Below are 15,439 nucleotides of genomic sequence, written 5' to 3' on the forward strand. Positions count from 1 at the left end.
TTTACATTGGCATGTCAATTTTTGTTATAAATGTTGAAAAATTAATAAAAAAATAATCTAAAAATTCTTTGTTATACTAGAAATAAAAATACTACGATCGAAGGTTGAAACCGTAAAAAAAAAAATATCTTTTTTTGTAATAAAAAAAAAAAAAAAATTTGTTTTTAATTTTCAATTCAAATTAAAAGAGTTTTTTTTTTTGGTACCATTTTTGCAAAATTGATTTTTGAAAAATGTGAGTAGTTTCTAAAAAATCACCCTTTTAGATTCATTTGAACTTGTATAAAATTAAAACTATTTGTCGCATTGAGCTCAAATTTGCAGGACTTATTCTTCATAATATGACCTATCGATTGACACCAAATATGTTCTTTTACAATCATGTTTACTCATTTTTTAAAATACTGATTGACAAAAAAAGCAGACATTTCGAAATCATTCATTTCTTAGTAAATCCTACATGAACAAAAGCACCTTAATTAAGGAAAATGTGAAATATCAATGCCCATTATATTTAAAAAGTCAACAATGTAAAGAAAACCAAAATAAAATACATTAAACAAAATTTTTACGTGTTTTGTAATTTTATCTACTATTCTACTGCCTTGTAAAGCTTCAGATTTGTTTCTCCTAGAAACAACAGTACACTTTTTTTATAGTTTTTGATGTGCTGAGTTAGAATCCGAAGTCAAAAAAATTCTATCACGTCAGGATTTTAAGATATTCGCATTAAAGTATCACAAAATCAAGTTTTTTTTTAGAAAATCTCAAAAAAAAAACTACTATATCTCAAAAACCAGAGCTGACCGAAATTTTTTGAGTTCGGATTCCAAATCAGCACACTAAAGTCCATTAGAAAATTATACTTTTGTTTTGGGAGATATTAATTTTTAGAGATCAGTTTCTTTATGGTAAGATATGCCAAACCTACTAAACTTACTCAAATTAAGATATCTCAGAGAAGAAAAGAGATATTGAGAAGATTGAAATTGAATTTGAAAGAAAAAAAATAAGTTCTTTCATAAACCGTATCATTTTAATTGAAAAAGATTACATTATGCCAAAATATTTCTTCGAAAACAGCAAAAAAATGGGTTTTTGAGATTTTCTAACGGGAATATCTAAAAAACGTGACGTGCTAAGGTCAATTCTGACTTCAGATTCGGAATCAGCATACAAAAATCCTTTAGAAAAGTATAGTTTTATTTAAAGGAGGATTTCCTTGCAGACCAGTGATATTTCTACAACTGGCCCTCAAACTATTTTATCAGTACGTTAACATGTAAAAAATCAATTAAACAAAAATTCATTTGTAATTTAAAAAAAAAAAAAAAATATTTATTACAAAAAAGAAAAATTGAAAAAAATAAAAATTTATTGCAACTAAAAATATTTGCATTAAAAAAATATTTATTATAACTAAAAATATTTTGCATTTTGAAAAATGTTATTGCAACATTGCAAAATGTGTGCATTAATATTTTTTTTTTTTTTTTAAATATTCATCGAATTTCTCCCAATTTTGGCTGTTTGGTCATAAATTAGGTATTTAAACTATAATATTGAAGTTTATATAAGGCCCAATAGTCAAAATTGTAAGAACACACATTTTGAATTGTTTTTGTTTTTTCAATTCAAAATATTTTTATTTGCAATACAAATTTAGTTCATTTGCATTAATCTTTTTTTTTTTATGCAAAATATTTTTACGTGCAACAAATATTTTTATTTTTTCAATGCAAATATTTTTTCAGTTGCAAGAATTTTTTTTAAGCAAAAATATTTTTCAGTTGCAATATATATTTTTTTAATGCAAAATTCTACTATTTACATAATATTTTTTTTTTTTAATTTCAAATGCATTTTTTTTAAATTCATATTTTTATGAAACTGGATCATAATATATCGGTTAAACCGATTCCGCTTTCAGTAGTTACAGGCACACCTTTTAATGGGATACTGGCGGGTCTTCATTTTATTTAACTAACAATTTTGTCTTTAGTTTTCAAGGATAAGTATTTCTTTAAATATCGGATAGTAGTACAATCATGAGGATGTGGGTCCATTTTTGATCTGTTTTATTCACTCGACTTTAAGCGGGTTCCACGTTATTAGTTACGGAGCTTGCTTTTTATTTCAATTATTTTGGGGTTATAATTTCGTATTATATATTTTTTACAGACGCTGGCTCACGGTGGTCTTGAAAACGCGGCAGGTTTTATAAAAATGGACCCCAAAAGTAATGATGCAGATTTGTTCGAAATGATCTCAGGATTCCAAACTTGTTAATTTCAAAATCGTACCTGATCCCTTTTTTGAGCTACAGGCATTTTACATATATACACGCGGGAGGGAAATTTGGGAAAAAAAAATTTAAAAAAAAACAAAAGCACATTATAATGTCCTATACCTTTTTGAAAAGCTAAAATATACTCCTTGAATTTGATTTTTATATGAAGTTGATTGAGTAAATAGTTTTTGAGAAATTTAATTTTAAAGTTATTATTTTAGAAAAAAATTATTTTTTTTCTTTCAGTTTATTTTATTCAATTGTTTTTAATAAAGGGTAACATTTTTTTTATACAAATCAATGCTCACATTTATTTTAAATCAAAAACGAAAAACCTCATGTTTAAAAGTATCTTGGTTTTCGAGATTTAAGGAAAAATGTATCTTTTCTATAAATTTTTTTTAGCTTTTTTAAATTTTTTTTTTTTTTCAAATAAAAAAAAAAATTATTTTTTTTTTTTTCAAATAAAAAAAAAATTAGCCTCAAATCAAATGGAAAAAAGGTCACTGTAACACGATCTTTTTTTTTCAAATAAAAAAAAAAATTAGCCTCAAATCAAATGGAAAAAAGGTCACTGTAACACGATCTTTTTTTTTAAATAAACGCGAAAAGTCAACATGGATTCATGAAAAATCTCTCTCACGATGAAAATCGAGAAAAGGTTTTGTGGTCCCTGAGGACCTTAGCTGTCCTGAAATCTATGTAATGTGGGATATTCTTCTGTTATACGTAACATTATAACTCTTACATTTCAAAAATAGTCCTGAAATACTCAGAACGTAATAAAAATAACTTAAAAAAATATAAAAATGAAAAAAAAAAAATACAAAACTCTAAAAATGGCAAAAAAAAAAAAAACATTTAAAAAAACAGCAAAAATGAACAAAAAAAACATCAAAAAAGGAGCCAAAATACCACTTCGTTCTTGGGGTTGATTCTAAGTTACACTAAGTGTGATTAGAACTTACAAATCTGTTCATTAAATAACCAAACCATTATACAATTTTTTTTTTAGGAACAAATAAAACAAATATAAAAGTGCCTATCTTTTTTCCCATTTTTGAACAACTAGAATAGTTTTTTGCATCTATTTTTAAGGATTTGACCAAGAACTAAATAGAACATTAAATTTTGAAAAAAAAACTTGTACCTTGTAATTCAAATTTTTAAAAAAATTAACTTAAATACAAAAAATTATTTTTTTTTTTAAATTTTGACTTTGTAATTAAATTTCTCAAAAACTATTTACTCAATCAACTTCAAATAATCATCAAATTCAAGGAGTACATTTTAGCTTTCCAAAAAGGTATAGGACATTATAATGTCCAAATTTCCCTCTTGCTATGAGGGAACATGCAAGCATAATAATATTAGTTAAACATATAAACCTCTACTATTTTACCCAGAAGTCGGATAAAATTTTAAAGACGAGATAAAGGCTAAATTAACGATATTAATCAACTGGTTGATATCAACGAGCTTGGCAGTCAAAATTGTGATAACTTTAATGATGTGGAGTGTAAATAAGTCCAAATTGAAAAAAAAAAAATTACTGCGCTTTATTTTTTTATTTTTTAATTTTTGTTTTACTTAACCACTTCACCCTTTTTTTATATCTCATTTCATTTTAAATCTCTCATTTATTCAACTTAAAAGGGTTTCTTCACAATTTGGTCATTAAAAACAAACAAAAATCCAAGCTCTTAAAAGTTTTAACTGTCTTCGCGGCACGATGCGCCGCCACTACGCCACGGTCGGTGGTGGTAAATTTTATTACGCTTTGGCTTTTAGTCATGTTGGGGATTCTTTAATCAAGATTAGTGATTGAGACCCCACGAAGCGAAGAAGTTTAATTATTTTTTTTTTTGTTTTCAAAGGAAAAATTAGTAATTGTCTTATAAAAAAAAAAAAAACAAAAGGAAATAACAACGTTAAATCTTTCAATAAAATAACAAAACAGAAAATTAAATTATGATGATGTGTTATTTTTATTGTTTTTGATTGCGAAAGACAAGCTTAGATATTTTTTAATGATTTAGTAAGTTTAGAAGAGTTTGCTTATTGAGGGTTTGTTTCGAAATTGAAATCATCATTAATTGTCTACCAGTGTCTATTAGTGTTCTTATTCTTATAGACACCATAAAGATGAGGGTATTTTTATGTCTTTATTAAGGTATTTTTTTTTCTGAATATTTTCAATTTATATAATCGAGCTGTCAAAACATAATGATTTAATTTGAGAAAAAGCAAGTGTTCAGAAAATGTTTAATCTGTCAAAAAAAAAAAACTATAATTTATTTCAGATAAAGGAAGTGTTCAGAAATTGTTTATAAGAGTTCGTGAGTTTGGATATTATGAATAAACAGTACTGCCAAATCAATAAAAAAAATTGATAAATTAAAATAAAAAAAAATGATTTAATTTGAAAAAGGAAGCGTTCAGAAAATGTACAAAAAAAAAAATGATTGATTTCAGAAAAAGGAAGCATTCAGTAATTGTTTATTAAAGTTCGTTAGTTTGGATATTTAAAAAAAAACAGTGCTGCCAAATAAAAAAAAATATAAAATTCATAAAATAAAAAATTATAATAAACTCACCTTCGAATCGGTCTTTCTTCGAATTTTGCGATTTGATGTCGCTGTATTAGCTGAGATCGGTGATGCAACAGCATTCATAATTTTCGCTTGTGGTGAATGTTGGTGATAATTAGCAGCAGCCAATGCGGCTGTGGCAGCTTTTTGTTGTTGTTGATGTTGTTGTTGCAATATTAATTGATTATTTAAATTTAAATTTTTATTATTATTATTATTATTTGAATTGTTATTATTATTATTATTATTTAATAAATTATTACTTGTTGTTGTATTGTTATTATTATTATTATTAATATTTGTTGTTGGTAATGTTACGTTTGGTGTATGATGATAATTTGCACCGCCTAATGATACAGCAGCAGCTACACCTGTTGATACAGCAACGGCTGCTGTTGCAGCTGCCGGCGATGATAATGGCAGTGAGCAAACACCTGTTGTTTGTGTTGTGTGTGGTACCCAAGGATCTGGTAGGTCACATGGGCCAAGCCTGGAATTACAAAAAATTATAAAAATTAAATAAATAAGTTGAATATCTTGAGTTAAGTTAATTTGTTTCAGGATTAATCAGAATATATTTCTTTTTCTCAAAGTTTCCCAAAATTTTTCACAAAATAAGATTTTTACGAAATGGTATTTCTATATTCTGTATCATATATTTTTTTTAAAAAAGGACAGTGAAATTATTTTGTGGAAAATTTAATGTTATTGCAGAAGACAGGAAATTGCATTAAAAAACAAATGTTTTGCATTAAAATGTAATACAAATGTATGCAGGTACATTAGGGTGGGTAAAAAAAAAATCGAAATTCATTTTTTTGATTTGGTACTCCAAAAAATCGATTGCTAGACACCTCTTGAATATACACACCAAATATGAGCTCTTTATATTAATGGGAAGGTCCTCCATTTTTACATCAAGCTTCTACTAAAAACAAATCATTTTTTTATTAATTGACTTTTTAGAAAATTTCTTCACATATTCTTGTAGGAAATTGAACGCTCTACAAAAAAAGCCTTTTAAACTTTTTTCGTTTATCTTACCGTTTAATAGATATTTGAGGCCCAAAAATCGAGAAAATCTTTAAAATTTCGTTTTTGTTCTTAATTTTGTAACAAATTGAAAAATTATAATAATCAAACGCGCAAGACTTATTCTTGTAGGAAATAGATTGGTCCGCAAAAAAGGTTTTAATAATTTTTTTCAATAATCTAACCATTCTAAAGATATTCGAGGTCAAAGTTAAAAAAAAATATGAAAACATTTTTTACTTTTCAATATTTTCAAATTAGAAAGATGTTTTCTTGTAGGGGCTTAAACGTTCTATAAAAAGTTCCTTGGCAGCAAATTAATTGTTTTAACCGTTTAGAAGATAATCGTATTCAAATCGCAATGCATACTTGTCATAAGAAAACTATTGAAATCAGTGGGCATTGGTTTGGATACGAATTATAATTTTTCAATTTGTTACAAAATTAAGAACAAGAAACGAATTTTTAAAGATTTTCTCGATTTTTGGACCTCAAATATTTATTAAACGGTTAGATAAACGAAAAAAGAGTATGAGGTCTTTTTTGTAGAGCGTTCAATTTCCTACAAGAATAAGGAAAGAAATTTGAAAAAAAAGTCGATTTATAAAAAAAATATTTTTTTTTTGTAGAAGCTTGATGCAAAAATGGAAAATTTAAAAGCGGAGGACCTTCCCATTAATTTAAAGAGCTCATATTTGGTGTGTATATTCTAGAGGTGTCTAGCAATCGATTTTTCGGAGTACCAAATAAAAAAAAAAAGAATTTCGATTTTTTTGACCCACCCTAAGGTACATGGTACATATATTTAACAATATTTTCTGTCAAACTAATTAAAAATAAAGCAATTCTTTGCGTACTAGAAACGCCACCAAAACGCGTCCATAACGCGTCCCAAACGCGTCAAAAATAAGTTCAAAACGCGTACCAAACGCATCAAAAACGCGCCCTAAACGCGTCTTAAATGCGCCCGAAACGCGTCTTAAACGCGTCCCAAACGTCCAAAATGCGTGTCAAACGCGTCTAAAACGCGCCCAAAACGCGTGTCAAACGCGTGTCAAACGCGTCCAAATCGCGTGTCAAACGCGTCTGAAACGCGTTCAAAACGCGTCAAAAACGCACTCAAAACGCATCCAAAACGCATCCAAAACGCATCCAAAACGCGTCCCAAACGCGTCCAAAACATATTCATATACATATATTTAACAATATTTTCTGTCAAACTAATTGAAAATAAAGCAATCCTTTGCGAAACGCCACCAAAACGCGTCCATAACGCGTCCCAAACGCGTCAAAAATGCGCCAAAAATGCGTTCAAAACGGGTCCCAACCGCATCAAAAACGCGCCCTAAACGTGCTTAAATGCGCCCCAAACGCGTCTGAAACGCGTTCAAAACGCGTCTGAAACGCGTTCAAAACGCGTCTAAAACGCTACCAAAACGCGTGTCAAACGCGTCCAAAACGCGTCCAAAACGTGTGTCAAACGCGTCCAAAACGCGTGTCAAACGCGTCTGAAACGCGTCCAAACGCGTCCAAAACGCATTTAAACGCGTCCCAAACGCGTGCAAAAAGCATCCAAAACGCGTCCCAAACGCGTGTCAAACGCGTCAAAAACTCGTCCAAAACGCGTCCAAAACGCGTCCAAAACGCGTCCCAAACGCGTCCAAATTTTTTCCTAAATAAAAGAAGAATAGATTAAAATTTCTTAATTTGCAACCTAACTCTTCAAACTATTAGAGATCAAGGGAAGTGTAGCAGCGAAAGCCAAATACACAATTATTATTATTCCTGCTGCTTTCTACAGAATATTGTTCTTTCATATTTTCATATTATTTTTTAAATATTTTTTTTTTTACAAATTTTTCACATATTAAATTTTTTTTTTTTTAATATCACAACCTCCCTTAAAAATTAAAAACAAAATCCATTATCCTTCTGTCACCTCTTGTGAAAAAAAAAAAAATAATGAAAAAAAAAAAGCACACACCACAAATACCAAAGAGCGAACTTTACGGTGGTGGTATAAAAATAAAAGGATAAACAAAATAAAACTAAATAATAAAAAAAAAAATGTTAAAAAAAATAAAATAAAAAATCCAACATTGAAAAACGGGATGATGGGTTGGAAAAAAGTGGAGGGTTGTTTGCATAAGAATACCCTAAAACAACAAAATTCCTGCTTTGTTCCCACTGATGATGAATTCATCAAGAAGAAGAAGAAAAAAAGTAGCAGTAGAAGAGGACAAATTTTGTTGCAAAAAGGCTTGAAGCTTTAGCTTTTACTTTTTTGTAAGTTTCTTTTTTTCTTCTATTTTTTCTCTTCAATTTTTTTGCACGTGCTGAATCTGGCAGTGATTTTGTTGCAACACTTTTAACAAGTATTAACTGTGAGTCAAAGTCCTTGCTTGAAAAAAAAAAAAAAAAAATAGAAGAAAAGTGAGTTTTATGACTTAAGGTAGTAAGCATTGTGCTTTAGGATACTTGGAAAAATTGTTTCGTTGAAATTTTCAATGTATTTCTTTATTTTTTTTTTTTTTTTTGTAAAAGAAAAACTCCTTTGATGGAATATGAAATCACTTTGCGCTAAAAAAAAATTGAAAAAAAAAGGACTCAACTATAAAAGAGCTGGGTGACATTGTTTAAGGATCTTATATAGAAAGAAAGTATATACTTCGTCAAGAATAATAATGAGACGAAAGGACCAGTGAGGATAACAGCAACACACACAGACTAACAATGAAGCTTCTTGTCTTTCAATTGACATTGGCTTTTATTTTATTTGTGCACTTTTTTTTACAATTTTTTTGTTTTTCTTTTCGTGTTTCACTTTCAACAGTTGGATGTTTTTGTTTTGGTCTTTTAATTTTTTTTTTTCTTATCCTTACATGATGGTTAGTCATATGAATATGGTTAAAAAAGTAAAATAGAAGAAGAATGAGGAGAGAAACACTTCTCACGAAGAAGAATAAACCCACTTATAGAATTGAGCACGAAGAAGCTAAAAAAAAAAAACGAGTGTAAGAGTGGTTGACATCCAGAAGGAGTGAAATGGAATTTAAATATTTGGCAAGTGGCAGTGAATTTTTGTTTATTTATTTTTTTTCATATTTTTGCATATACAGAAGACACTCTTGGTCTTAAAGTATGAGTTGAAATGGGAACATTGTTGTTTCTAAGGCAATGCAAGTAAGAGCTCTTTTATGATGTGTTTTTTTTTTTTTTTTTTTTTCTTTTAAGGACCAACGATGACAAGCAATTATATTTCTCTTATTTTTTTTTTTTTTAATGTTTCTGCTATTTTAACGAAAGTGGAAAAGAAATTTAAATTTTAGAAACTCATAAGTTTCAATTAAGATTTAATTTTGTACAGAAACAAACATTGATTAAAGCAGGGTTGTTAAAAGTGATTTCTTATTAAATGCATTTGCTTTCTATAAAAAATTTAAAATTGAAACAAACAAATTTAATGAATTTCGCATTCCAATTTTTCTATAATAATTAAAAACCAATGTGCACAATCTGCGCGATATAAAAAATTGTAGGAGCTTAAACGTTCTACAAAAAATTCCTTGGCATCAAATTGATTAATTTAACCGTTTAGAAGATATTCGTATCCAAACAAAATTTTTAAAAGTAAAAAACGAATTTTTAAAGGTTTTCTCGATTTTTGGACCTCAAATATCTATTAAACGGTTAGATGAACAAAAAAAGTGTATTAGGCTTTTTTTGTAGAGAATTCAATTTCCTACAAGAATATGTAAAGAAGTTTGCTAACAAGTCAATTAATAAAAAAATGATTTTTTTTTAGTAGAAGCTTGAAGTAAAAATGGAAAATTGCGAAGCGGAGCGACCTTCCCATTCTAGAGGTGTCTAGCAATCGATTTTTCAGAGTAAAAAAATAATAAAAAAAAAAATGAATTAAGATTTGTTTGACCCACCCTAATATTTAACACACATTTCTCGAAGAAAATTCGGCTCAATGTCAAAAATTATCATTGGCATGAAAAATTTAACAGCTTTAAAAATTAATATCGTGGCAATTAAAAAAGATATTAAATTTTTTTAAACACATTTACAAAAAATAAAATTTCTTCTAAAAATTAAGATCTTTACCATGTTTCTACAACTATTATTATGACAGAAAACATTTTTTTTTTTTTCTCAGAATATAACCAAGAATATTCCCATACATTTTCCCTATCTTATTCCGGGACACTCAGCATGATAAAGAAGTTTTTTTTTTAACATCGAAAACAAAATTCTTGAATTATTTTTATAAAATTTTGTGACTCGATGATTGGAGCGATTAGAACATTGAAGAGTTTTAAAAATATCATTTAAAAAATGCATTTGAAATTTAAAAAAAAACGTATTTATTTATTTTAATGCAAAATATTTTTATTTTTTTTTTTTAATGCAAAATATTTTGCATTTATTTTTTTTTTTTAATGCATAAACTGAATTGTTTTTTTTTTTTTTTTTAATTTGTAATGGAAAGTTAAATGCATTAAAAATGAAATGATTTTTTACAACCTCGGATCCTTACTTACACTTTTGTGCTTTCAATCATTAATTTTTAATTCTCCACAGATATTGTATTAAATGTATACAATTGACGGGATTAAAAAAAAATGGAATTTTAAAGCTTATTATAGGTAAAATACTAGCTAATTCCTTTTATTAAAAAAAAAAAAAATGAAAATATCATTTGATACGATTCACGCGATTGATGAAAATACTTATTTGAATGTTGATCCTTTGAAATTGTTAAAAGTTTCATTCACAAACTATCAAATACTGTTTAATTTTTTTTTTTTTTTTTTCAACTTTAAAAATGCAACAATTTTTCTCAGACTATAGGAATTTATCGTTTGTTAAAAATGAAATTTTGTTTCCACTAGAAAATAAGTGATAGTATGGTTATGAAATGATACAAAATATTATAATTATATTTCATTTTCATACACAAACATACAAATATAGCATAAATATTCAAAAAATGTTATTCTTTTGTTATTTTTGTCGGTTTGTTTCTTTTAATCAAAATAGGAATTAAAAGGATTAAAATCCAATTAAATTTTTAATTTGATGTTTAAAAAGTGTGAATATTATATGAAAAGATTTATATGGAAATGGGAATTTGATATCAAAAAAGGTGTATTTTATTAAGCAATATGAATGAATTTTTTTCTAATCGGAAACATTTTTGATGAAAAATGAGATCAAATCTTTTTAAATGAATTTAAATGGTTTTTACTTGCGATATATGTACTATATATCAAGTTATGCATTCGTACAAAAAAAAAAAATTGAGATAACATTTTTCCATGACATTACGATGGTAGACAATGCCAAAAAAGTGGGTCCCGGATGTCCGTCTGTCAGTCAGTCTGTCAGTCTGTCAGTCAGTCTGTCAGTCTGTCAGTCTGTCAGTCTGTCAGTCTGTCAGTCTGTCAGTCTGTCAGTCTGTCAGTCTGTCAGTCTGTCAGTCTGTCAGTCTGTCAGTCTGTCAGTCTGTCAGTCTGTCAGTCTGTCAGTCTGTCAGTCTGTCTGTCTGTATAAGGAGCTACAGCCTAAACGGATGGACCGATTAATGTCAAACTTGGTATGTAGCGTTATTTGGCGACTCTCCAGAGGGATTTTTGGAATTAATTTTTTTGGACCAAAAATAACGGTACTTGTCATATACCGATTTTAGTAAAATTGAAATATCTCGAAAACGGCTCCAACGATTTTGTTTAAAAAATTGAAATATTAGTTTTAAGCTAAGGTCTATATTTCAATGAAAATTTTTTTTTTTGAAAATCGTTATTAACGGTACCTGCCATAGAACCGTTTTTTTCAAACTCGAATATCTCCGAAACTTCTTATTCGATTTCAACGAAACTTTTTGTGAAGAAGCATTTATATAATTTAAATATAAACCAAAAATTAATTTCCAAAAAAATAATTTTTGGATTTTTAAAAAAATTTTGAAAATTTTTTTTTGAAAAATCAAATTTTCGAAAACGGGACATTGAATTTTTTTGAAATTTTGTTTTTAGATGTTGATTAGTGATGTCTACAAAATGGCATTACAATTTTATTTTAAAACTTTTTTTCCAAAAAATTATTTATAAAAAATTGTTTTTTTAAAAAACGGCTCTAACGATTTTGAAAATTTTTTTTCTAAAAATGCACGTTAATATATCAATCAAAACTGCATACTTGTTTTGGAGGGCAATTTAATTTCAGATTTTATTTTATTTTTAATTTAAAAGAATTTTATTTTTTTTTTTCAAATTTCTATATAAAAAGTCTTAAAAATGTAAGCAACTTTAACTCCAAGAGCAAGTTCGTGCGACCCAGTCGTGCATTTTATTTCTTTGGTCTTCCGACTTCTCCAATAACCACCTAAAAACTTAATTTTTTTTAGTTAGGTATTGTAATCTCAATTTGTTCATGTTATCGATTTTTGTTTTTTGTATTATTAAATTGTAATGCAAAACTATAACTTACATCAATTACGAGTACATTGGTAATTCCTTAACTTATGCTCATAAGTAGGTATCATTCCAATACTAATTCTTTTCTGTTTTACTAACAAAATCTCATTATCTAACACTTTTCTATCCATCGTTACGTTAGTAATGTTGACGACGACGACAAAAAAAAAAAAAAGAAAACAATATTATTGGTGATTCGGGACGCATGACACAAAAATCGATTGATTGCCATCATCGTTTGTGTAATTTTCAATTTCCTGCTGCATTAACCTAACTCTTCCGACGACCAATGACAGCGAGTGCAAAACAGTGGGTAAGCATAAGTTATAATTTTGAGTTTTTGTTTTTTTTTTAAAGCAATTCAATGTTTGTTTATGATTGGTTTAGCGTTCCTTCTTCTGAGGGTAATCTTAGGGTAAATAATAAACCCATTCTAAAGTATTCTGTATTTCGACACATAGCACCAAAGATGGGTTTACAAAAAAAAAAAGCCTCAAAAGGGTAATAATTCCACAAAAGGGGGACGACAAAAACCCTCAAAACGTATGAAAAAAAGTCCCCAAAACTCAAAAGGGTTTCCAATTATTGTGAACTAATTTTTCAAAGTCGTTTTCGAATTTGCCACTCAGCTAAGAAATTTTAAGAATACCGAAATTTCATATAATCTTATTCCAAAAACTTCTATGCCACAAGAAGTTTAAAAACTGAAAATCTCAAGTTCCAAAAAATAAATTCCTAAGCTAAACACAAAATATATGTCAAGTATAGGGGTAAAATTTCCTAAAAATTCAAAACCGCGCTGTACATTATCTGAAAAGAAAACATTTACTTTAAAAATCCGAAATTAAGAGAACTCAAAATTTCGAACATCTCTAAAGACTCATCGAGAAAGTGTGTTAGGGTTAAAATATTTAAAAATTCCCCATCCCCACACTATCAAAAAGGGAACCTAAACTTTGAAAATCCGAAATCCAGAAAACTCAAAATCGTGAAAACCTAGAATACAAAAGAAAAAAATCCGAAATCTTAGCTTTATTCATGGAGTTCTTACATTGGAAAATGATTCCCCCAAAATCCTAGATGAAAGAAGTATTTCCAAACAGGAGAATAAAGATTAATTTTTGGATGAAAAGTATTTAAATTCTTTATTTGGATCAGAGTTGTAATAATATCAATTTAAAAAAATGCATTTGAAATTAAAAAAAAAAAATGGATACAAAAAATATTTATCGCAACTGAATAAAATTCGAACTGAAAAAAAAAAAAACAAATTTTGCAACTGCAAAATAACATTATTGCAGTTAAAAGTAAAAAAAAAACTTTTGTTGCAAATTTCTTTCAGCTGTAACAAAATTTTTTCTTTTTTTGCAACAAGTATTTTTTTTTTTAAATTTTATTGGTAAGCAGATGCATTATAAAAAAATTGATATTTTGCAACCTTTTCCCGGATAGACTTTTGCTGACTTGATTTTGTTTTTTTTTTTTTTTCTGTCAGTAACCAAAAGGGAAGTTTATGAAAAAAAAAAAAAATGACATAAAATATGCGGGTTAGGGTCAAATAAATAAGTAAGTCATTTTTCTGGATTTTGATTTCGAAATTTCTTATTTTTTGGATTTTTTTTTTGCATCATTGCTTTCAGTGATTTTTATTTTTAAAGATTTTTGTTTAGCTTTGAACCCGCTTTTTTTCATTTGTTTTCTTTCCGAAAAAAAGTTAAAATACTTTAATCGGGATATGTTTTACTGATTTCGATTAAATTTCCTGACAAGAATTTTCCCAATTTCAAAGTGGGTCTTATTAAAAAAAAATAAAAAAATAATGACAGCTAAATCTTGAATAATAAAATTAATTAATATATAAAACATATAAAATAAACCGTGATTTAAAAAAAAATGAAATTTGAAAATCTAAAATTCAGAAACATTGTTTCAATATCTCCAAAAAAAAAACTCTTGAAATTCTTTCTCAAAAATTTTGTAAAAGAAATCTGGTATATTTCGAAAAAAAAAACGAAAAATCTGTATAAATTTTTAACTGTAAGTTAATTATTAAACTGCAAGGTAATGAAGTCATTTGTAAAGGCAGTCATTCAGCTGCAATCAATTGAGTGCAAAACTACCACTTGGCAGCAAATTGCCTTAAAGAATTTGACTACTAACTACAAAAGGCTTTCAACTCCTTAAAACACTATTAAATCAGTCAAAAATTACTGCAGTTAATACATTTTTTAATCAATCAACTACTTTCAACAAGATTTTCTTTAGAAAATTATGACGTATGCAGTAAATTCTAAGCCGAAAATTCATAAAATATTTCCTACACAAGTTTCTTCCATTTTATCCTATAAAAAGACAATAACTTGTCCCACTGTACAACGCACGTAAACCTATTTCCTCACGTTTTTTTTTTTTTTTTTTTTGTTTTATTTTCTACCTCATTTCGATTTTAATTCCCAACGCATTCATGTGTAACGGTAATTGAAAGCCCTTAAGGGAATGCAATGAAAATAAAATTAAAAAAAAAAAACCCTATAAAACTACACATCGCTTTTAGACTATTAATGAGCTTTTAAATGAAAATTGAGAAAATAAAAAAAAAAAAAAATATCTACTAGATACGATTTTCTTGTCATTATTGTGCAAATCATCACACCGCACCGTATACTTTGTCGTCATGATGATCGTCGTGAGTAGTTTAAAGAAACATTTTGTTGATAGAATTTTTAAATTGATGACAAAACAATTAAACTTTCTAATCGTTATTATAGCTTCACAAAATTGACGGTAGAGGGGGTGAGGAAGGGAAAATAAATATAATTATTGTCGATTTATCGATAAGTTGAAAAAAAAAAGTTTAAAACAATTCACCGTTGGTGGTGAGAAGATGATGCACACAAAAATAAAAAAAAAAATACATATAAAGATTAAATCACATACATGTACACGGTAGATGGCGTCGTCATCGCGGTAATAGGTAAAAAAAAAAAAAAAAAATAGACATGTATGAGTAAAATGATGCCAGTGGGTCAGAGTCAGAGCTTCAC

The 15,439-nt window shown here is 27.7% G+C and overlaps 1 protein-coding gene across 14 annotated transcripts in view; it reads right to left on the minus strand.

Moving 5' to 3' along the window:
• LOC129916819 (neurogenic protein mastermind) overlaps window positions 1–15,439 on the minus strand; it is a 222,790-nt gene that overhangs the window by 39,922 nt on the left and 167,429 nt on the right. For all 14 annotated transcript variants that reach the window (XM_055996984.1, XM_055996976.1, XM_055996979.1 and 11 more), the window contains one exon: window positions 4,888–5,371. In XM_055996984.1, coding sequence (XP_055852959.1) covers window positions 4,888–5,371 — 484 coding nt within the window. The remainder of the gene's footprint in view (window positions 1–4,887; window positions 5,372–15,439) is intronic.

The sequence above is a fragment of the Episyrphus balteatus genome, chromosome 3 (genome assembly GCF_945859705.1).
Source record: "Episyrphus balteatus chromosome 3, idEpiBalt1.1, whole genome shotgun sequence".
NCBI lineage: Eukaryota > Metazoa > Arthropoda > Insecta > Diptera > Syrphidae > Episyrphus > Episyrphus balteatus.